The sequence below is a fragment of the Pieris napi genome, chromosome 11 (genome assembly GCF_905475465.1).
Source record: "Pieris napi chromosome 11, ilPieNapi1.2, whole genome shotgun sequence".
Classification (NCBI taxonomy): Eukaryota; Metazoa; Arthropoda; class Insecta; order Lepidoptera; family Pieridae; genus Pieris; species Pieris napi.
Window position 1 is genome coordinate 4,309,965 of NC_062244.1, and position 25,595 is coordinate 4,335,559.

At 33.0% G+C, this 25,595-nt stretch overlaps 1 protein-coding gene across 2 annotated transcripts in view; it reads right to left on the reverse strand.

The window, feature by feature from the left end:
• LOC125054241 (tetratricopeptide repeat protein 28) overlaps nt 1–25,595 on the reverse strand; it is a 66,298-nt gene that overhangs the window by 16,639 nt on the left and 24,064 nt on the right. For both annotated transcript variants that reach the window (XM_047656007.1, XM_047656006.1), the window contains exons 6-18: nt 23,815–23,912; nt 12,183–12,408; nt 5,818–6,063; nt 5,331–5,494; nt 5,042–5,117; nt 4,473–4,586; nt 4,032–4,251; nt 3,239–3,458; nt 2,400–2,673; nt 1,915–2,013; nt 1,619–1,735; nt 1,180–1,302; nt 333–538 (exon numbers count right to left, since the gene is read on the reverse strand). In XM_047656007.1, coding sequence (XP_047511963.1) covers nt 333–538; nt 1,180–1,302; nt 1,619–1,735; nt 1,915–2,013; nt 2,400–2,673; nt 3,239–3,458; nt 4,032–4,251; nt 4,473–4,586; nt 5,042–5,117; nt 5,331–5,494; nt 5,818–6,063; nt 12,183–12,408; nt 23,815–23,912 — 2,183 coding nt within the window. The remainder of the gene's footprint in view (nt 1–332; nt 539–1,179; nt 1,303–1,618; nt 1,736–1,914; nt 2,014–2,399; nt 2,674–3,238; nt 3,459–4,031; nt 4,252–4,472; nt 4,587–5,041; nt 5,118–5,330; nt 5,495–5,817; nt 6,064–12,182; nt 12,409–23,814; nt 23,913–25,595) is intronic.

The following is a 25,595-nucleotide window of genomic DNA, read 5'->3' on the forward strand; positions in this document are numbered from 1 at the left end:
ATTGCCATGTATATTATTTCTAGGAAACATATTTTAGTTCAATAAAAGAGCGTACTAACTATATAATAAAAAATAGAGGTTGAACGTAGAGGGGTGAAAATTAGTATGTATTTTTGTATGCTGTATCATAAAAAAATAAATACAAAAAAAATTGTTAGGGGTGGACATCCCTTATCACTTAGGGATATAAAAATAGATAGTAGCCGATTCTCAGACCTACTGAATATTTATATAAAATTTTATAAAAATCGGTCACGCCGTTTCGGAGGAGTATGGTAACCAACATTATGACACGAGAATTTTATATATAAGACAGCTCTGAATACACTTACTTATGACTCAATCCTAGGCCTCGGTAGGCCCGTTCCTGTTCCCGCGCATTGTTCAATTTAAGAGCAGCCGCCAGATGTCGCTCGTGGTACTTGACAGCTTCATCGGGGTCTCCCAATGCGTCATAGCAATCGCCGAGCGAGCCAAGCGCACGCGCCTTATCTAGCTGACACGTTGGCGTATTAACGCGTTCAAGGATTGCTAGTTGCTGGAAAATTAGTTACGTATTTATTATTTATATCTCATATGCGTTTCTTAAAAATAATTTAATTGTTACGGCTTTATTTATGGGTCGTATCTTCAGATTGCATTTGTTTTATATGTAGGGCAAATATAATAACACACAAAGTCGACTTTTGGGTCTAAGACACGTTTCCACACAATGTTTTTCTTCTGTACGAAGACTTGCGCATGTATAATGCCCGCCTTCCACTGCGAGCGAAACGGACCTATTACGGACTCCGCTATACTCGTAACGAGGATTTTGTTACATGTGCTTCCACCAAAGCGGAGAGAGTGAATTGAAAGAGTCACAAATGAGGTTAGCGAGTTTCACACGGAAATGAAAATGTATAAAACTCATCGTTACATCGTTATAGCGGAGTCCGTAATGGGTCCGTTCCGCTTGCAGTGGAAGGCGGGAATAAAGAACAAGAAGGAGCCGGGACTTGAATAACTGATTTCAATGTTGAGAATTACGCGCTTAACTTCTAGTTAAGTTTCTTCGCCTGCGATATTTTATACTCCGCTTTTAATAACGATGACTATACTTTAAGTAACGTGTTGCTATAGTCTACAAATAGAGTTATAATTAAGAGGAATACATAAATTTTAAACAAAAATCTTTACCTGTTCTAGATATCCTATAGCGTCTTCATAATGTCCCATGTTTAGTTTTGCGATCCCCAAGTTGCCGTACGCTTGCGCCTCTAACGCGCAATCTTGTAGTTCTTGCGCTCTTTCCAATTGCTCCTTTTAAATAAATAGTTTCCTTTATTTACATACAAAATTAGTTAATGAGGAAAATACTTATTCTATAATATAAGAAACTGAAAAAAATGCATATTCTGGCAAAAAAAAATCAATTATTATTGTTACCGAATTATAAAATAGTACCGGGATCTTTCTCTCTCTTTCTAATTTCTATTTTTTACTCTTTATCGAACTCAATTCCTTTGTATTTAACTTTTTATTGAAGTTAATTCTTAGTATTGACTAGTAGTAGTTATATTGATAACGTACAAAACTTGTGGTAAGGATATACTATTATACATATATTATGACTTACTCTGTAGCACCTAGCTGCGTGTGAGTAGTGTCCGAGTGCCATATGAACGGCCCCTAAATGTGAGTGGGCTCGGGCTTCTCCCGCCGCGTCACCCGCCTCTTGCCGTAACGTTAATTCCTGTAAAACACAATTACCCCTTATAATTTATTTATCAATGCAACTATGATATCTTAAAATTATACAAGTACCTAATAGTCTATAATAACAATTTCAGATTTGGGAAAAACATTTTTTTACTAGTTATAATCTTCTTTGGATTTGTTTAATTAATTTTTAGTGTTTTGGGAAGTACATACTTGTGTGTGGTGACCCAATGCAGCATCCAACCTTCTCTGCAATCGTCTCGCAAGACCCAAAGCGCCACACGCTGCTGCTTCAAGAGAGCGATCGCGAGCCTAAAATTACGAATTTTTTACAACTTCATTAAATGAGCGATAACTAATATATGTACATACAATGTAAGATTATGTTATTACCATATTATTTAAAATATATTATTAAAAGAAGTCCCTTTAGGCAAGGTTCCGAAGATACTGGCAGCGTTACCCCTTTGAATAGCTATACTTAGATTTATTGCCTTATTCTGACAATTCCCTTTAACGTCAGGAAATGCGCATGCGCATGCCATTCAGCGTCGATATGTAAGTTAACACTGTATTATGCGAATTCATTTCATATTTATAACCATTTCATGAAAATATTTTTTTCACATACATCTAAAAGTATATTATGAACATTTTACATATATATATATATACATATTATATAAGATATCACCAACCTGTCTCGCAAACCCGAGTTGTCGTTGATACATTTTAACTGCCTCTTCAACGTCTCCCATTTTAATAAGGACATCTCCAATGTTTCCCAAAGCTCTGAACTTTCCTTGCAAATGTTGAGTCATATGCGCAATCGCTAGAAAGTACTTTTGACACTCCAAGGCTGTTTCTAGGTTCCCTAATGCCAAGTGCGCCAACCCTAGGTTGCAGTATGCTCTACCCATATTCATTTTGTCTTGTAAATCTTTGGCGAGTGACAGATCTTGGTCGTAATATCTGCAAAATATTAATGCGTGATGTCTAAATGGTGTTTTTAGATGGACTTTTTGATAAATCCGTTGTTTTTAATATTAAGTACTATATTCCTGTAAAGCAGAGTGAAGCAGTGTGACTCTGTAGGTTCAAACACTAGCTGTGCACCAATAGCCTTTCTGGTTACGTGCGCAATTTGATACTCTTTCGTACGGTGAAGGAAAACATCGTGAGGAAACTGACACGCCTTAGATCAAAAAGTCGATAATCTACTCGTACTTGCCTATTAGAAAAAAACATGATCACAAAACAGATACAGAAACCTGCGTCCCAGACCCAAAAAGTTTGTAACAGCACTGGTTTTTTATATATTCCTGTGAGGTATTAGTTTTCTACCAATTTAAATTATTCTGTCACTTTTAGGAGACTTTTTCTATATAATATACTATTTCTATATGTGTATGTTTACATAAACGGAAATCAAAAAAAGACAACTAAAATATTAACTTTTACGTTATAAAAAATAAATCCTCGTTTTGAAATACAACTTTTGTGCTATTAATTATTTTTGTATAAGAATACCGCTCACCTTACAGCTTCCCTATAGTTTCCCAAGCAGTAATGAGCGTAGCCCAAAAAGTGGCATGCCTTAGCCTCTGCTGTGACGTCACCAAGCTCCTGTGATAACATCAGATGCTGCTCATAATACGGAACTGCTTGAGCAAACTCCCCTCTTGACGAAAGGCAGTTACCAAGGTTTAGGAGCGCACACGCTTCGCCCGCTGCGTCTTTAAGTTCGCGAGCTATGCCTGTAGAACACAAAGTTTTCTGAACTAACTGATTCGTCAATCAAATGAGTGAAGCTTCTTAACTAAATCTATCATTAATAATTTTCATCAACTCTGGAAAGAGCAATACTGGATATAACCAACTATATTTTTTTTTTAATATTAGAGTTATTAGAATACTTCCCCCGCAAGTTGGTTTTAAGGATGGGCTATTCTTCTAGTTATGTTAAACCTTCTTCATTATTTCAAGAATCTACCAAAACGCTTCACAACTAAATATGGAATATCTACTGACACTAAAACTGGAATAAATAAATCCGAAGTATACTCATTATTATAAGATAAGAATTGAGCAAACTTCTTTAGTATCAGTTTCAAATTTTTTTAACGCATCTTTTTGGGATACTTGTAGTACTACTAAATATGAGTGTTTCATTGTCCGAAATAAACATAAATTAGATTAAAAATAAATGCAGTAAACTACGGCATTACCAATTGCTCAAAGATCTAGATTCGATTTAACGGGAAAAGAACACACGAGCTTACTAACAAGGACAGAACCAAATATATCAGCAAGGTTGCTGTTTGACTTACCTAAATGTGCTCTATAATGGAACAAGGCCATATCATGAGCACCCAACGCCTGGTAAGCCACAGCCAAGTTCCCATGAGTAGAGGCTTCAGAACTTCTATCGTGGACCTCTTTGGAAATAGTCAGTTCTTGTTTGTGGTACTTGATGGCTTGTTCATAGAAGCCGGCAGCTGAGTATGCATTGCCAATGTTCCCGTATGCACGGCCCATACCAGCTTTATCCTTCAAAAAAATTATATTAACTATCTAATTTGCTCAAATTATATCACAATTTTTATATATATTAATATGAAGGCTTCCAACCAGCATTTATTACTTTTATAATAAATAAAAATTAAAGAAGCATTTAATAATTTAAACCTTAACATTATCTTCATAAACATTCTATCAATATTTTTCTATATAGTAACATATTTAAGTAATAGATACATTAGAAAATATACCTGTAATTGCCTGGCAATAGATAAATGTGCTTGATGCAATTTTAACGCAGCGTCATGTTCTCCCAATAATTGGTACACGATTCCTAAGTTTGAACAAGCGCGACCTTCACCAACCTGAAAAATCACAACAAACCATATATTATAAAATGAGAAATGCTAGCCTGATGGCTTCAGGTCATGCGTGCGAATCCCGGCTTTTTCTTTCTATGTGTGAATTTTACACTCACTCGAACGTTAGGAAGGAATAACATCGTCGTTGGCTATATCCAAGACCTAGAGGTCGCCACTAAAACATTTTTTCGCATCGAGAGCCTTTGAATAAATTTTGCTCCATGCATAACAATTTTAAAATATTAATAATTGGAAATAGTACGGAACATAGAAAATAATACGCAATATTATTTTTATTTAATTTAATTATATTATTATATCGTACAAAAAGCTGATAATTAATTAATGTCTTTACACTTTATATGTAAATTAAATAACTTAAAAAATATCTATCAAACCTGTTAATATTATCAAAATGATGAAGTAATCTTAATACTGTAAAATTTTATTAAAATTACCTTATCTCTCGCTGCAAGTGCAACATCCAATTGCCTCTCATGCCACTTTTTTGCTTGAGCATAGTCGCCTGCGCATCTTAAATAAACAAAAAATATCGTCAGTTAAAGTACAAATAATCGTTTTTTCATTTGTTAGTGGATTAAGAATTTTGATTAGAATTGAAACACAAAACTTTATATTCTTTTTTCTATGCAGTAAATTCTAATTTTTTCTATTAAATCATTCTAATTTTTGGTTTCAACTGTAATAATAAATAAATGGTCATCTTCAGTTATACTCGTAATATACCTGGCAGCATGTCCAAGCCCTGCATAAGCTCTCGCTTCGATAGCTCTATCGCCAAGGTTTTGCGCGATTCTCAATACATTTTCATGATATGCGATAGCTTGTGTGAAGTTCCTTCTGCAGTGGTATGAAGAACCGAGGTTTGAATAGGCTCTAGCTTCTTCGACCTGAAGAAAGAAATTAATTTCGAATATTACAAATGTTGAAGGAATTTCATTTCTAATCTTCATATTTAATCGAATTTGGGATTATGATACGCATTTTCATCTGCCACAAGTGTATTTTATTCAAATATTTATTTCTTTAAACACTGTATTGCAATTATTTGTTTTGATGCTATTAATTAATTGATTATGAATGTTTGACGTCTAATTTATTGTTTGTTAATGTTAAATTAAAATTAAGACTTAAGAATTCAGCATATAGAAAAAGTAAATTCGAAACTATATAACATTTTAATGACATATACTCCATTAAATATACAGTATACCTGATCACCAAGTCGCCTAGCAAGCCTCAAATGTTGCGTATGGCAATCCACTGCTGAATCAAACTCTCCCATGGCCAAATAGACAGCGCCAACATTTCCGATCTCTCTCGCCTCTTGTAATCTATCGCCCATTTGTTTAACTAGTTGCACGCATTGTTTGTGGCTGGCCAACGCGTTTGGATAGTCACCGATAGCCGTGTATACGTGGCCTAGAGAGGTCAGGGCGGCTGCGGCGGCTTGCGTATCCTGGAATGTCACATAATGCATAGATAAGAATGTTTTGTATGTGTTCTGAACTTTATGTGTTATTTTATTTATTTTATTTTATTTATTTACACTTCGTTGCAAATAGAAGAAACACAATACATAAAAATTATAAGGTAAGATGCAACGGGCGGCCTTATCGCTAATAAGCGATCTCTTCCAGGCAACCCTAGTTAAGAGAAAAACTAAAAAAAAAAGAAACATGATGCGTGCGAGAAGTGCAGAATCCTTAATCTAAAGTAATACAAAAAAAATATTAATAACAAACTAAAAACTTAAAAGCTAATCTTACAAATACATGAACAGCGAAAAGTGATGTAAAAGGAAACATAAGAATTATACAAGTCACGATTGATGAGGATAGGATAAGGTTAAGAAATGATTATACAGAAGAGTTTTAAAAGATGACAGAGAGGTAGCCAATCGTACGGAGTCAGGCAGCGTATTCCACAACTTAATGGCGGAGATCGTAAATGAATTGCCTAAGAAGGATGAAGTGTGGGGTGTTGTAAGTATTTAAAAGGGACGATTTTCATAAAAAAATAATTCTCGACCCAAATTATATTTCTTTAATAATTAGGATTAACTGCTTTAACGATATAATTTACGATAACCGAGTAAGAAATGTGAGAACTAAGATAATGTATATAGATTACAAGCTTTTGTATATTTTAATTTCAACGAAGCCCTATAGAATTCAAATTATATGCAAAAAAGTGTGTTCTGTTATAATAAATAGTTCTATATTCGATGTTTCCAAAAATCACTTAAAATTCAATCCCCTGTTGACTGAACGCAAACAAAGGGATTATGAACAAATAAAAGACGATTAGAATGCGGCGCATCCTTTCCACTGAGGAAATGGATGACAAAAGGAAAAAATATCTGACGACGGACCGCCGATAGGGTCTTTGTCTTCGTGAAATGAGTTAGTGATGTGAGATTTGTATCGATGTGTTTTTGTTTTAATAAATTTATTCAAACGAACGGAGCTCATTTCAAGGTTAGCATACGCATTGCATTGATTCACTCAAATGGGTACAATATTTTAAACAGCATAAAGAGTATTCTTATGGCTGTGACATGTACTGTATATAAAGCTGATATCAGCGATATTGTGTGTGTTAAATAAAGATGTATGTTTATTGTCGATAACAAACGATGAAACAACCAAACCAAAAATTACATTTACATTTTTAGAATTTCAGTGAAGAACAAGAAATTGATTTTAAGTTGTGTGTTGTCGAAATAGTAATCAAAATTTACAGTATAATTAATGCTCAACGTTAAAATATTTTTCATAAAATGTATAATAACGCACACAACGCGCAATGTGTAGAGTGTGTAAACCCTGTCATTTACGATCTAAATAAGAATAAACACAGCAACTTCGTTGCCAGTAAAAAGTTTATTTTTATCTTTAATTGCCAACGATGGAAATAACTCGATAAGACGGTATCGACATTAAAAGGACGCACAGCACTAGCCCATTCGGGTCGCAGTAATCTAGCTAATTAAGTATGTGCAACATGATACGATAAACTGATGATTTACATATTGACTCGATCTCAGTTGGACGTTTTATACTAATTATGCTTTGGACCTAGGCTCTGTCTTAGACCTAGACTCACTCCACGGTTAGTACAACGTTTTTCTAATTAACGAAAAGTATCGTATAGACCAAAAACCGTGAAAAAAAATTATAAAATTTAATACATATTTAAAAATACAATTTACACAATTTCTTCGTCCACCGAACATCGACAATAATTACAATAATATTAATATATATTTAACCTGACTAGTGAATGCTAAGCCACTGTTATTTGAATCGAATGAACTAAACGTTTTTAACTATAAGAGTTTTCTTCAACTACATGATTTTTGTACTGGTCGCTCTGGTTGCATTCCTCGCACATAAAGCTGTGTGGCTATAATAAATAGTGGATACTTGAATGAAGTTTGCGTTTATCAACATTTATTATTGTGTGCACCTTGTTACTGAACGTTATTTGTGGACAATGCAATACATGAATTCTGTTCGAGGTTTTTAGCGCAATGCATGAATTTCCTCTAATGAAATAAAGTTTCGAATTTTTAAAGCGTGTGAGCAGATTTTTGTATTAATTTTAATAAGCACGAATTATACGAAAATCAATATTGTCCTATCAAAAGTATTTTAATTAGATTAAAAAGGTAAAGTCTTAAAGGTATCCATAACTGATGAGCATTTGGAAATTGGATAAGTGAGAAAGGTATGTCAGGACTGTAGCAAGTGGAGATACGTGGTTTCTGATATGCTTCATATACTTTTCATCGGTATTCTGTTATATGATTAAATTTTTAAGTTTTACTCCACGGTTGGTTTATAAAACGTGTGTTTTGTGTATACTCACGCATAACTTCTCCAACTGTGAACCGATCTCGATGATTGAGATATCAATTTCGTCTTAGGTGCAGCTCGTATAAAAAAATCAGACTTTCATTAAATTTATCAATACTCTTATTAATTTTAGACTTACTATTGTATCTTGCCTTTAAGTATGTATATAATTTAAAGACTATATCTAGTCTAATTAAAAGCTAAGCCAGGGTTTGCGATAAAGCTAAACGTCTGTCTTACAATAATTGCGAAATGTTCTCTGAATGCGGTGAGTACGAAACTAATTATCGAGACAAGTCGAACATCGCAAATTCTCTACTAAACGTAATCCGATTGATGTTTGACGGGCAATTCAAAGATAGTAATAATGACTGGGTTGCCATAGCTACCAACGCTTGTTCAAGAATAATTGTTTACTGTAAGTTTCGGTTCAATATTATTTAAAATACTTTAAAGCTAATTACAACGTAGAGAATAATGCTAACATCTGTGCTTTTGTTAGTCAATTGTTTTTTTATCCCTTATAAACTGAACCTTAAATCCTAAAGATTTATTTAATGTTAGTTATACATTTTATAAGCTGTTATAGTGGTAATGAAGAAGTAACACATATTTGATTTTTAATAATAAATCTATTTTTCTTGAAAATCATATAGCATTGGAAACGTTGGAAAGGGATAATATTTAAAAAATAAGGCAGTTTATCACTGAATATAATAAACAACAATAACATACCCAACACAGCTTTACATCCTCGTAAAAAGGCTCCGATCGCTTTCATTAAAAACAAATTGTTAGTTGTCATATAAAATTCTCATAACGCGTGCATTTCTTAACACATAAAACAATACGATATCAAATTATAACCGGCATAAAGGTGAATAAATCTGTAAATGGAGCCCTTTTATATAGTTTTTCAAAGTCAGGCTCGATTATAAAAATATCGTGTTACTGACAAATCCTCACCTCGGCTACCATTTCTCGGTTACTTTGAGTTTTTGTCGGTTGCCGTTCGCTTGGAACGCGTAAAATATTTTTACGAGTATTTGTTCCAAAGATTGTTCCATATGTGGGACTGTTCACATTGTACGCGGTAATAAAACTTGAGCTATTTATTTTACTTCACATAACTCGTTTGTTTTATGTGTCTTCTAGCGATTTCTATCGTATATGGATTAGTTATTCGCGCTTTTATTCGTAGTAATTTATAGCTATGCGTACGCGAACCACCAATTTAGATAAAAATTGCTAAAAGTATTTTAAGAAACTAAAAATTATTGCTGTCAAGTTAGTAATCACATTAGCTTTAACGATACTTTCATTGAGCGGTTACGAGACTTAAAATAACGTTTAATAATAAGTTTTAGCAACTTTACACTGTTAATTATTTACTAATTACATTGTTTTCTTTTGCTTTGTTATATTCCTATCTAATAGCTATTTTTGTATTAACATTGTATATTCGCGGACGCTTACCGCTACTTCGCTTTTACTTCGCTATAAAAAGTGTTCTGGGCTACTCGATTGTGAGGAAGTTGAGGAAGCTTCTTAAGCTCTCATGTCATTTTCACGAGTGTATTATATCCTTTATAAGATATTTTTATAAGTATTTATACTTCATTTGAAAATAAATAAAATATTTTGGTATTGCATTTGTTATTTCTTGTAAAACTTAAGAATTTTTATGAAAGAGTTTTAGTTTGACATAGATTAACAATGATTTCAAACGTGATGAGCGATTGTTACCTCATTTCCATGTGAATAATCTTACTGAGGTAATTGATTATATAATGTTATAATAAAGGATTTACATAATCAACAAATTGTCACTAGAATTGTTGCTATAAGAAAGATGAGTATTAACATTAAAGTTCAAAGAATTTTAATACTTATTAGTAATAGCAAATATACCTTAAATGGTACGTGTAAAATATCAAAGTACGCAGGAAGCACTTTAAAAATCTATATTTAGTTAAGATTTAGCATTATGTGATATTAAATTATATAGTATCGGAATATATAAAAAATAAATCAATTGTGTTTATGTAAAACTTAATAAATACCGGCTCTCTGTAGTGCTTAGAGTACTCCTCTCTATAAAGTGACACATTCTCATACATCTTCCTTCACACATAGTAATTGAACCTTTAATACAAGCTTGGTTTAATACCTACTTCTAAACAAGCTTCAAATTTCTTGTTCAACGAAATGTTTGATACCAAATGTGTTTAATAAAACTCTATAATATATTCAAGCATTTACAGAGACATAAAATCGAAACTTTGATAACAACACATTAAGTTTAAAATATTGTCGGTTTTATTACTTTACCTACATGGTAAATGGTAATGAGTAGTTTATCTACATTCTTTGGAAAATAACGTGAAACGTAGATTCCTACGTCCCCGAGGGAGTCTGGATTATATCGAACTAACAATTTCACAAACTACTGTCGAATGTATCTAGTATATAATATAACAATTAAACAATTACCAAATCACTCTTTTAAGGCTATTAAAAGAGTGATTTGGTACCGAGTTACGTGCGGACTTAGAACAATGTTGGCCTAGTAGCTATAACGTGCGACATTCTTCCCTGAGGTCGTAGGTTTAATCGCCGGCTGTGCATCAATGGATTTTATGTCTATGTGCGCATTTAAGACTCACTTGTACGGTGATGAATAGTGAGGAAACCGGCATGCATTAGACCCAAAAAAGTCAACGGCGGGTCAGGCACAGAAGGCTGATTATATAATTACTTGTCTATTCGAAAAAAAGACCACGAAAAATATACAGAAATCTAAGGCCCAACCTAAAAGGTTGTAGTCCTACTAGGTTTTATTACTTTAAAAAATTGTATAGAATATAAATACTCTTATAGTTATATTTTTATACACATGATTAACTTTTTGATAGACTTATTTAAATGTTTTTTTTGTTAACAGAGTAAATTATAAGAGTTATATATTAAATGAAAAGAAAAGAACCAGGCATTAATAGTAGTCCTATTTATATAATCGCTAATGCAAAAAAAATAACACACAATTCTATATTCATTTCGAAAATTCATTTTCAGCATTCCTGTATTGTCTTTATTTTAGTATGCACGTTTTCACAATACATTCAAGTATTAGCAAATTTAATCACAAAGTTAATTCAATTTAAAATCAAAGATTATCTTGTTTAATCATTCCGTAAGACTGAATACAAAGTACAAGATTACTTCGCGAGTAAAACCACATTTTATAATTGGACGAAAGTTAAAAAACAACCACAAGACAGGGTCATGGTCGGAGATTGAATTCCTATGCTAAATTAAATAAGCTCGCTAAGTTGCTTACAAACTCTCAGAGACAAGCTTTGCATGAACAATAATGCACCAGGTTTAAGGCTTAAGTCATTTAGTTAATTATTATTATACATTTCAATCTGTTCATTGCCTAGTTAGATATATCTTTCACAATTAATAGAAACAATTTTGATCTTGTAACTATTTTTAAAATATTCTACACGAAGAATTTGAAATGTATCTTTAGTTTTTATTCTTATTAGTCTTGTAATCAAAACCTTTATGTTTTTAGATTGTACATATGTACTATTTTAGGTAAAAACATAATAGCGTACAAATACAATGAAAGGTATTAAGTACTTTGTTACGTCATGGTTTAGTTTTAGTTTAAAACGTTTTCTTATTATTAATACATAATCTATTATCATACCTTGCATTTCATAGCTAACACTAGCTGATATCTGTGAGCGGTGAGTGCATCTTTGTATGATCCTTGGCTAAAGTATGCAGCTCCGAGATTTCCGTGCGCCCTGCATTCACCGGCCGTGTCTCCTAAGGACTTCGCGACCGCGAGATCCTGTTGCATATAGTTGATAGCCGCGTCCAGTTGGCTAAGTGCCCAGTGAGCTGATGATAATGCGCTGAATACTGAACCCCTGCAAACAAATTGCCTATTAAGACGCACACTCTGACGTATTGAATTATTTGTTAAGTTAAGTTATAAAATTTAATATTGGATTAATTCAAGCCTGATTTAAGGAAGAATAAGGCAGTGTAAATGAGGGGTTTGGTAAGTCTGCACTCTTGATGGACCACTCCGAGTACAGCTATAATTAATTCTTAGTGGAATTTAGATAGATTCCAATATTGGTTGATAAATTTGTAAGCTGTTGTGGATTTAGCCAGTAACAAAGACACATAGATAAACCGATTTAACCTTTTCTTACATGTGTATAAATATTTCAAAATCTACCGTTTATGTAACCACTTATAATAGATAGGTCGATAACCTAAAGGTTAAAATAAGGTTTTTTATAATAAGGCAGCGCAAGCGATACCAACATAAATATGCTCCAGCGACAGCAGATCAAGATCCTAAGAGCAATGCCAAAAGTACCATGATGCATAACCAACGACGAAGTTCACGAACACTTAAAAATGAGAATTATCAAAGAGGATATCCGGAGACTGGCAGCTAAATACAAAGAGCGGTTAATTTAGCTTTAATATTACATTTATATACATCGTACTATTATTTTTATACTTAAACTAATTGCCCAATGTAGACAATCCTGTAAGGAAGTCATTATTGTGTGTGTTCGTTGGTGTACTTGCTAATAAAACCCATTTCCAGAATTGATGTAACGCCAAGTAACTAGAGGATTAATGGAATTCGCTTGCTCGTGTCAGCTTGATGAGATTATGTGAGATTTACGATAGCTATTTAAATATAGGTGTAGTTAGATAGGGTTACCACTGGTAAAAAATACAACATTTCAAGAATAACCTTAGAACAAAAGCATTCAACGCGTGACTTGATGCTAAGTTAATCATTGAAGATCGATTGACTATTTTAAATGTTTATGCTTTTGTAAAAGTAAGCAAATAATATTTATATAATTGTACTAACTTCTAAAACCACTTTGTAACGCTATTAATACGTTTGGGGCGGCATTATGTTGGTAAAGTAATCTTGTAACGTAGATTTATCTATACTAATATTATAAAGAGGAGGTTTGATTTTTTGTTTGTTTGAAATGAATAGGCTACTGGACCGATTTCAAAAATTATTTCACCGTTGGCAAGCTACACTATTCCCAAGTGACATAGGCTATGTTACATTTTCAAAAAAATTAGGTATGCTTACTAAAACTTGAAAAATCTAACCCAAGGTGTAAAATAATAAACAAAAACTTCCTTCAATGGTGTGCGCTGCGAAAACTATTAATGATAGAACAAAATGATGTAAAACAATTTTTCAGGTCACATCACTATCTATAAAAAATGTCGCGACAGCATGTCTCTATCTTTTATAGTTACGTCACAAAAAGCGTCCTTTTATTATTTTTTTAAATTAAAATACCACCGCTAAACAAGGCTCTTTATTCGTACCTAGATATCGATCCTTATCAAAATAATTACCAACGTTTCACATAAGCTACAATTTAATGGCATAACCACCAAAAAATCATGGTGGAGTGGTGTTCTCCTGCCTTTTCTCTTGAATAGTTTACTACTATGTAATATAACAAAAATCTTAGCCACAGCAACGCTTGGCCGAATCTACTAGTATGTATATAAATACCAATAAAATTATTATTTAAAACTTTATAAGTGGTACTATACAAATACTTTGTATTTTCTTTTGGTAGCCCTAATACTTTAGTATGTTGCACTAATGCGTTATTAAAATGTTAAGTGTTACAAGATGTAACTTTTATTATTGGTATGCACGAAGTAATTTTGTTTATCGCGAAAAGATACATAAACACGGCTGATTTATGAATATAGTATAGAGTAAGTAGCACCAATAAAACATGGATTTTGATAAGCACAAATATACTGGACGCATTTTATCAAATTAATGTATTAAAATTTCATATTAGTAAAGAGCAAGGGTGCATGAATTTCTCGTTTAATCTAATTTAAGGTAATGTATGACTCGGTTTCACAGTTTTTTGTAATTCATGACTGCCTATAGGAATTATGGCATTCTAACACTTTTTTTTTTTTTTTAAAGACAATTCACGCCAATTAACCTAGTCCCATGCTAAGCTGGTGAAGCTTGTGTTATGGGTACTAGGCAACGGATATACATACATATTATAGATAGATAGACATATAAATATATATTTAAACACCCAAGACCTAAGTACAACACCAAATGCTCATCACATCGATGAACGTCTCAGCCGGGGATCGAACCCGGGACCCATGGATTCGCAGTCAGGGGTACTAACCACTAGACCAATGAGTCGTCTGTTACACTAACTTTAAGTTTCACAGACGCAGAAATGTAAAATGCCCAATCTATAAGTGGCTCATTAGACCTTTAGCTATTCATTATATGATCTATGTATGAGTGTAGACATTGACAAGCATGAGCAAGCTTTTTCAAAAGCTTCGAACACAGTCGGTTCATCAATGGACTTTTCACTCCATGTGCGCATCTAACACTTGCATGTACGGTGAAAGAAACCATCGTGAGGAAACCCTTATGCCTTTAACCCAAAAATTCGATGATGTGTGGAAGTGGAAGTCACAGAAAGCTGATTTCTTAACGATTTGCCTATAGTCCGGTCAAGTAAGACATAAAAATGGTGGTCAAATAACAAAAATTCTTACTCGTGGCTTATATGAGCAATGAGCATACAATGAGCATATCATATCATCATATGGGTCCGTTTCCGGCTGTCATACTGTAAGCATCGTAATTGTGTAGCTCCGTAATATTGAGTGCTAAAAAATAATTTCGTACACTGTTCTTGAGACTGCGACGTCACAAAACACAAATCGAAGTGTCGTCCGTGTAGTGGAACTACCGATTTCACACAATATCACGTAAGTTCTTGAATTTCAACAAAAGTATCTCCAAAAAGTGATAATTAGAGGTTAGAAATTCACCAATCATATTGAGCATAGACAAAAGATCAATGACATTGACACTTGTCACAGCAACAGCTAACTAGTGTTGCCAGAGCAAGTAAATAAAAACTACCACTAATTACGTTCCATAACACGCAGATTTAGTTTACAAGAATGGAAGATCAGTTTCAACTATTGTTTGATAAAATGAAGAATGAAATCTTGAACCAAACAATAGAATTGAAAGATTCGATAACAAATAATATAATGGAGAGATTAGACGAAAAACTTCAACCTATTATAACAGAAAATAGAAACTTAAAAATAAAAGTAGAAAATCTCGAAAAGGAAGTAGAAAGTTTAAAAAGAGGAAAGAAGCAAAACAATTTGATAATGTTTGGAGTAAATGAAGGCGAAAGGTCTACACAAGAATTAATACAAAATACAATACATATTTTCAAAACTGACCTTGACATACAATTACAAGAACATGAGATAAACAAAATATATCGTCTAGGAAAGGGAAAGTCTTCTGGAAAACCAAGACCAATTCTGATTTCCTTTACGAGCGAATGGAAGAAGAATGAAGTTATGGGAAAGAAGAAAAACTTCAAAAATGTATATGTTACAGAAGACTACACAAAGGAAGTAATAGAGAAAAGGAAAACGTTGCAGGCGCAGCTAAAAGAGGAGAGAGAAAAGGGAAATATCGCGTACCTGAAATTTGACAAACTAGTAGTAAAAGAAAAAAATACTAACATAAATAAGGAAAAGCGCAAAAGAGAAACGTCATCATCCCCACAAAACAATGCTCAACCAAGGAAACAACAAACTCTAATGCCGCCGATTAACAATAGACCAAATGCTTTCGACGTAATGAGGATTAGAGCTAATTCTCTTTCGTCTTTTCCCGCTAAGACAACAACTAACAAAGAATAACAATTAACTGTCGGTAAACGGAAAAATAAACAGCTCAACATGAACCAACATAAAATAACAAAACAAAATACTTCCCCAAGCCGACTGGTCATCGTGGGGAAAAATGACCACGACCCTCTAAAGGAAAAAAATAACACTAACATGAAAAATAACACTAACATGAAAAACAAAGTAAATGACATCCACATAGCAACTATTAACTGTCGATCTCTTAGAACACCTGAAAAACTCCAAGAACTAGAGCTGGCAATAGAAGAGTTAAAGTGGGATATTATAGGTATTAGCGAAATGCGCAGATTTGGAGAAGGTATAGAAAACCATGGCAAATACGTACTACATTATAAAGGGGAGACGCCCGGGCTGTATGGAGTTGGATTCATGGTGAAAGCAAATCTAGTCAACAACATAGAAGAACTTAGTGGATTCTCGGAACGTATTGCAATCCTTAATATAAAACTGCCCGTGAACGGAGATAAAGAAGAGAGATGGTCTATTATACAGGCATATTCACCAACTGAATCTGATAAAAAAGAGGACGTAAAAACAATTGAGGAATTCTATGAAAATCTCCAAAACGCTATTGATAACGCACACAAAAACGTCATCGTGATGGGAGACTTTAATGGACAAATTGGGATTCAAAATAGTGGGGAAGAAAATACCATAGGAAACTATGGGTATGGAAATAGAAGCAAAAACGGAACAAGACTAGTAAACTTTGCACTGGAAAACAGATTAAGTATTCTAAACAGTTTTTATAAAAGGAAACCATCAAAAAAATGGACATGGATCTCACCCAATGGACAATATAGGAATGAAATCGATTTTATTATGTCTAATAATAGAAAAGCCTTCAAGAACATTTCGATCATAAACAATTTAAACTTCCACACAGACCATAGGATGGTTCGAGTTGCGATGTCAGGAATGTTCAAGAAAACAAGACGATTTCAAAATAAACAATTAGCGGTACAATACTCAGGTGACCCTAAACTATTACTTAATAATCTTCAAACATCTCTAGATGCCGCGGAATTAGAGAAGAAAGAATATCCATCGATACAAGAAAAATACAACCTATTACTAAATCAACTAAAAACAGTAACCAGAAAAACAAACAAAAGTATCAAGAAAGAAGTCTCACTTACAATCAAACAATTATTACAAGAACGAAAAGAACTTTTACGACAAAAGGAAATTAAAGGAAACCGCCAAAGAGTAACAGAAGTAAGCAAAAAGATCAGTGAACAACTTAGGAAAGAAAGAAAAACTAAAAGATCTAATACAATGAAAAGTTACATAGAAAAGACAGGAGGAATAAAAAAGGCATTGAAGGAGTTAAACTACAAAAAGGACTGGATACCAAGTATGAGAAAGAAAGATGGCAATAATACAGGTAAAAGACTCGAAATATTAAAAATCGCTACAGAATTCTACCGAAACTTATACCGAAGTCAAAAAGAGAAAGACACTATAAAAGAAAACGACGAAATAACTAATGAAGAATATATACCGGAAATAATGAAGGAAGAAACCATAAAAGCAATAAATACACAAAAACTCGATAAAGCCCCTGGATCTGATCTTGTTACAAACGAACTTCTAAAAGCAACGTTACCAGTAATCGCTCCAAGACTTACAGATATATTTAATGAAATTATCAAAACGGAAAACATTCCAGAGGATTGGACAAAATCTACAATTATACTACTACATAAAAAAGGTGACAAAGGAGATATAGCAAATTACAGACCAATCAGTTTAATGTCCAATATTTACAAAGTGTTTTCAAAAATAATATTATCTAGAATCACAAACACACTTGAAGAAAATCAACCCAAAGAACAAGCTGGATTCCGTAGACATTTTTCAACAATAGACCACATACACGCCCTTAGACAAATACTCCAGAAATTTAAAGAATATAACAAAATTTACTACATAGGGTTCGTGGATTTCAACAAAGCATTCGACACACTTGAACATAGATTTATCTGGGACGCATTAAAAGATCAAGGCGTACATGCAAAATACATACGGATACTGAAAAACGTATACACAAAAAGCACCGCACAAGTAAAACTAGAATCTATAGGCGAAGAATTTCCGGTTGAGAGAGGTGTACGCCAGGGAGACCCAATTTCACCAAAAATATTTGCAGCAGTTCTGGAAATGATATTCAGAAATCTGGATTGGACGAATAAAGGACTAAATATAAATGGCGAAAATCTGAGTCACCTACGCTTTGCAGACGACCTAATCTTATTTTCGGAAAACCCGAAAACCCTAAAGGAAATGTTGCAACAGTTAGCGGAAGAAAGTAAGAAGGCAGGCCTGTCAATGAACTTAACGAAAACAAAAGTAATGTCTAACTCCTCACAAACAGAGTCCATAACAGTAAATGATGAAGAAATAGAGTATGTAAAGGAGTATGTGTATTTGGGACAGTTAATATCTACTGAGGAATGTATGCAAAAAGAAATAGAAAGAAGAATAACTAATACTTGGAAGAGATATTGGTCACTCAGTGAAGTCATGAAGAACCAGGATATGTCTATGAGGAACAAGAGGAGAATATACAATATGTGTATCTTACCATGCTTACTATATGGGTGCCAAACATGGGCATTGACAGAAGAACAAGCAAGGAAAATAAAAGTTTGTCAGAATGGAATGGAGAGAAGCACAATAGGAATTAAAAGAAAAGACCGAGTTAAACTAAAATGTATCAAAAACAAAACAAAATTTAAGAATGCATACACAACATACAGGTGCTTAAAGTGGAGGTGGGCTGGACATATGATAAGAGAGAAGAAGGAGAAATGGACGAGAATAATAACAGAATGGCAACCACGAGATAGTAAAAGAAACAGAGGCAGACAGACTAGAAGATGGGAGGACGACATCAAAAAAGTGGCGGGCCCAATATGGACGCGCATAGCGAAAAATAGAACAGAGTGGAAATCTTTAGAGGAGGCCTATGTCGAAAGACAAGCTGAAATGTAGAAACGACCGTTTACCGATACCGGATTTATGAAAAGAAAAGAAACTGTTAAAAGTTATAAACGTATTTGTAAGAAAAATTACTGTAAAAATAAGTTCAGCAATAAAGGCTATTTTATTTTATTTTATTTTATTTTATTTATTAAGTGGTACTATACAAATACTTTGTATTTTCTTTTGGTAGCCCTAATACTTTAGTATGTTGCACTAATGCGTTATTAAAATGTTAAGTGTTACAAGATGTAACTTTTATTATTGGTATGCACGAAGTAATTTTGTTTATCGCGAAAAGATACATAAACACGGCTGATTTATGAATATAGTATAGAGTAAGTAGCACCAATAAAACATGGATTTTGATAAGCACAAATATACTGGACGCATTTTATCAAATTAATGTATTAAAATTTCATATTAGTAAAGAGCAAGGGTGCATGAATTTCTCGTTTAATCTAATTTAAGGTAATGTATGACTCGGTTTCACAGTTTTTTGTAATTCATGACTGCCTATAGGAATTATGGCATTCTAACACTTTTTTTTTTTTTTTAAAGACAATTCACGCCAATTAACCTAGTCCCATGCTAAGCTGGTGAAGCTTGTGTTATGGGTACTAGGCAACGGATATACATACATATTATAGATAGATAGACATATAAATATATATTTAAACACCCAAGACCTAAGTACAACACCAAATGCTCATCACATCGATGAACGTCTCAGCCGGGGATCGAACCCGGGACCCATGGATTCGCAGTCAGGGGTACTAACCACTAGACCAATGAGTCGTCTGTTACACTAACTTTAAGTTTCACAGACGCAGAAATGTAAAATGCCCAATCTATAAGTGGCTCATTAGACCTTTAGCTATTCATTATATGATCTATGTATGAGTGTAGACATTGACAAGCATGAGCAAGCTTTTTCAAAAGCTTCGAACACAGTCGGTTCATCAATGGACTTTTCACTCCATGTGCGCATCTAACACTTGCATGTACGGTGAAAGAAACCATCGTGAGGAAACCCTTATGCCTTTAACCCAAAAATTCGATGATGTGTGGAAGTGGAAGTCACAGAAAGCTGATTTCTTAACGATTTGCCTATAGTCCGGTCAAGTAAGACATAAAAATGGTGGTCAAATAACAAAAATTCTTACTCGTGGCTTATATGAGCAATGAGCATATCATGTATAATGTGACTCTTGATATCTCAGGAATGGTAATTCTTAGAAAAAAATTGTAAATACAATTTTTATAGTGAATTTTAAGAGCTACAACTTTAGCTTGAAACTTTTTTTTGATAAAACTTACTATTTTCGAGAAAAATCCTCAAATTTTGACCTTTGACCGTAATAACTTTTATAGCACACATAGGATCGATGGGGAATTTTAAAACTTTTTTATTTCTGTTATTTTAAATGTCTATATTGACCGGATTACTATTAGAAAAAATATATCACAAAACAGAAATCTGTACAGTTTGCGTTTTCGGCTTAACGGCAAAGTAGTTTTCGAAACAAACACTGCTACACGCTATAAAATTCCTTTATTTTCATTCTGTATTAATCCATTTTAGGCTATCATCACTCACAAATCATATCGATAAGGATCAAAATTAATTACTTGTATATTTATACAGCTTGTTTGGGAACAATAAAGATATGCACTGAGAGGTTACACGATATATTAAATCTTATTATCATGAAAATTAAGTTTAGTCGTACCATATAATACATTTGAACTGTATTTAGGACAAAAACTATTTATTACTGATTATTAGAAATTCTGATAAAAATTGTTTAAAAAAGTTTTTTGTTATTCAAAGTATTGTGTATTCTAAACTGACAAAATCTTCAGTTGTTAAACTGTAAAACAATATTTAAACTATTTAAGGTTTTACTTAGGAAATAAAACTTAATTAATATTTATGTGTATACGCTGAGTTACATTAAAATTAATAAAGAATTGTTACTCAAGAGAATCCATAGTTATATGTATTATTATACGAATTCGATCCATCACATAACACGATAAGATCGTGAGGTGTGGGTTTCCGCGCGCGGTCAAGTTTGAAGTCATCAGTCGCAGACAGCTCAGTAAAGCTCTAAATTACTTTGATAACCGAGGGCATTACGGTTTTTATACCAAGCCTTCCATGTTTCTACTCTTTTTGGTCATGCAAACCTTTAACCAATGAGTATATTTTACGCCCCGTTTCTCGGAGGAGTGTCTGTTGGACTGACATTACTGTAAAGTTAAATGTCAAATCAATTCCAATTGTTAAGGAGTTGATACTAGAAAAAGAGAAAACTAACGATTTTTTGTTAGGGTTATGTATGAGATATTTCAATAAAAAAACTTCACAAAAAGAATATTATAAATAGTTTATAAACGTGATTAACATAAAATTAGAAGTAACTGAAGAAGATACTTAATTTTAAAATGTATTAAATTAATTAATCGTGACAAGTTGATAGGTAAAGATGAGTGATTTTTTCGCCTATAATGTGTTTATTTAACGAGATTTTCAGCAGGAAGTATTTAATTTAAAAATTCATTTAAAGAGAAAACAATAATATAAAATAAGTTAAATCCAGATTCAGGCACTGTCAAAGCTTTCCTCCTAAAAAACTTCAAAAACACTCAGTTGTGCGACTATTTTATGGATAATTTATTATTTGTAAAAGTACATAAGTTTTACAGTATATAAAATTAAACTACTAAATTATAATTGTATTAAATATCGAAGTATGCACGTTTTATACGTTCATATTACGCTTTTAATTAAATTTTAAGCCGGTTTTTATCACCAATAAACTAAGATAACCGACGTTAATTACCTCCATAACATGTACGTAAAATAAAGCTATATTTATCACCCAATATCACCCTTGAGACAGACATGGTATCCTTTTTAAGGTAGACTTCAATCGAACATTTCAAGCCAGCATATAAAAGCGATGCGGCGAATTGCATTATAAATCAAAATGTCGAAATTCCGCCAAAGATAATTATCCGCTAAGTACGTATAAATTATTTCACTGTCAAGGTGTAACGGCATTGATTAATAATGAGGTGATATTTTTGAATGCAAAGATAGGATGAGCGGCTTCCACCGGACGTGTTAATGTGTAAATTTCTTGCAACAGTTTAAGTGTGTATATAAAACCCGACAATTGCCTAAGTGCTGTTCCTAGCCTTTTTTATTTTTAATAAGTAACAATATCAACTTAAAATTATTCTACTATTTAAGGATGATGACAGTGCAGTTGCGGATAATATAAACTTGTACTGCTAAGATAATTATATTTATCAACTAACGTTTTTTTCCATTATTAATAATACTCTACCATTGTGTCCAGGGATTTTTTCTATCTCTCAAATTTTTTCAAAAAACAAGATACATTATATTAATTCCTTTCCACTAGTTCACGAATGGTGTGCTACGCGTCTCGCAAAATACGCCCCGGCTACATCGGTAATATTTTTTGAATTGATTAATTAATGAATACTGGATGTTGACGTTAACTACTAACGTTGGGGTTGGATACTTATGCTTATTCTAACACTATCTAACCACATAAAAGTGAAACCACAAAAAAATAAAGTGAAGTAAAATCATTCTTGGATCAAAGAAAAAATCCAAAATACTTTTGAATCACCCCGCTGATTCGGAGGAACTGCAATAGACACGTAAGGTACTCTTTAATTGCACACATCTATTAATACAAATCATTTTAAGAGAAAACCAAATTATTGTCAATCTGTTTAATAATAAATCTTGCCGTAATTTGTCTTCCCTGGGGTGTGAAAGGTGGCTAAATTATAAATCAAACGGTTTTGCATAGCAGTCAAGTGAGGTACAAAACGGGATTAGGAAGTGATCGATAGTTGGTTGGCTTTTGGGTTAATTGTTTTAAGTGAAAAGCTTAGCTGTAGAACATTAATCGAACTTGACAGATTCGTATAATCTGCGAGGTCCACAAAAATGATGTGTCTAAGAATTATGTATCTAATGACAAAATGTTGTGTTTTCATTTTCAAAATTTTTATACAGAAATAGTTTAATATATAAAACCAAATCAATTTCAGCTGTTTTAAAATACGTTTATATATTTTCAAAATTTGTTGAAACAATAGTTATATTAATTTTTTAACTATATTTATAATTACGGTTTAAAAAAAGGAATGTAATTTACAGTTATGTTATTCAAATAACTACTAACGGTGATCTTCACTATTGCTTATAAAAAGCTTGTAATATCAACGTTTTTGTATTTAAATGAAAGTATCATTGTTAAAAACAAATTCTATTTTGTTCAATTCTAAATCTTGAAGGCGGATAAGTACGGACTTACTTTTTATGTGCGCAACTTACACTTTCTTCTACTGTAACGTGTGAGGGAAACGGCAAGTCTTCAAAAGTCGACAGCATGTGTCAGACATATAAGGATAATCACATACTTTTAATGATACACAGAATAATGTATGTACCATGAGAAGGTGTAGGATAATACAAATCCTTTTGTTCCTACCTGAGTTTAAGTGAACACGAACCAATTCTTAAGGCCGCTTCCAAAACCGTCACCGCCGCTTGATACTGCCCTGCTGCAAGTAGCTCCTGCCCAACAACCTATAAAAACACAATAAATGTTTAACAATTTATTGACAGACCCACCCAAAACGATACTATGTATATTTGAATTTAAAAACAGAACTCGTTCTCATATCAATAATTACCCATTAAGCGCATAATAAAAGTTTTGTTATCAAAAATATTGCATATAACAAACTTAATTTATTATCCCACCTCGGTACATAAAACCTTGTAGGTAATATGTTCATAATATCGCTTTGCTCTTTGCGGCATTGCCATTAGACTCGATAATAATAAGGTAACGTACATAAATGCGAATTTGAGTATCACTGTCGAAAGCAAAAAAGCGAGACGAATTTTTAAAGCCCCATTATCTTTTGTCGATCCAATCGTCGCGTTTCGGAAGCTGACATTTCTTGGTCTCCCTCAGAATATTTAGTGAACACCCACGCAGTATTATTTTATACACACGATTATTGCAATTCTAATTTCATGCGACTGCTGCGTAATTGGATGTAAGTATTATGTCCGATAGAGGTAATTATAATAAATCATTTGAGATTATTTTCCTTTTGTTTATCGCTGTGTCTTTTCGATTTAATTTGTTATCTCTAACAGCTGATCGTGGCGACATCTAAATCAACCCACTACCATCTAAATCGACAATGAAACTGGAAATTATTTATGAATAATCAAGGAGTTTTTGTGTGTACTATAAGCGGTGAAATCGGAGATAATAAGACAAATTAACAGATTATATTACAAAAAATGAGCCAGTACATAGGAGTAAAAAAAAAAATATTATTGACTCAATACTTATTTTATTTATTAATACAAAATAATATACAAATAGATGGTTTACCTGTTATACAAAACAATGGTGTAACTTAGGAGCTGGACTTACGTACACCGTCATTTGTTTAATAAATTTCGCAAATTGAATTATAAAGTCACCGCAACCTTAGTGTCAGGGTCGAATATGTTTTACGAATGAGATCGGAATGTCTTATAAAAACGTCGATACTTATATAGCATGACAAAAAATTATTATTGTATTTGATTCGCCAATCTTAACGCTCAACAAGTAGTTTAGTTTTTTTGTTGCAAAAGGCTAATTTTCTTCTTATGAAACAAACTGGTATTAGCAAAATCAATATTGACAACCCTTATATTTTAGGCAGTATCGTAAATAATACTTTGATATATGAAATAAATGCACATTTGATCTATTACCAATTTTTTAAGTAATTAAGCGGATTATGTACGCCCCTATTTTAGATTGTATTTATTCAGGATGCATATTGTAGACTATGAATACAAATAGTATACGCCATTTTGACCATTCACGTCCCCACAGATCAACTGTCGAGGAGATTGTATGTAAATGCGTGGGATTCGCGTATTTATGGTGCTTTGATCACTCAGGGCCCATTGTCCGATCGTTAAATGCACCGAAAAATGTTTAGTCCGACAGGAGGTCTGGAATGTATGTAAATGAGTAAGACTTGGGAGCAGAATATTTTACCGATTCGGTCAAGAGAATTTACTGGAGGAGGTTTCAGGACGTGTATATGTTGGGTGAATAGCTCAAACTAATATAGGGTTTGTTAAGGTTTTCTATTTAAGTGCTCGAGAACTCGGACGCGCGTGTGTAGTATTTATTTTAGCAAATTATTGTTATATAGTATTGTATTTAAGACCAATGTTATCTTTATAAGT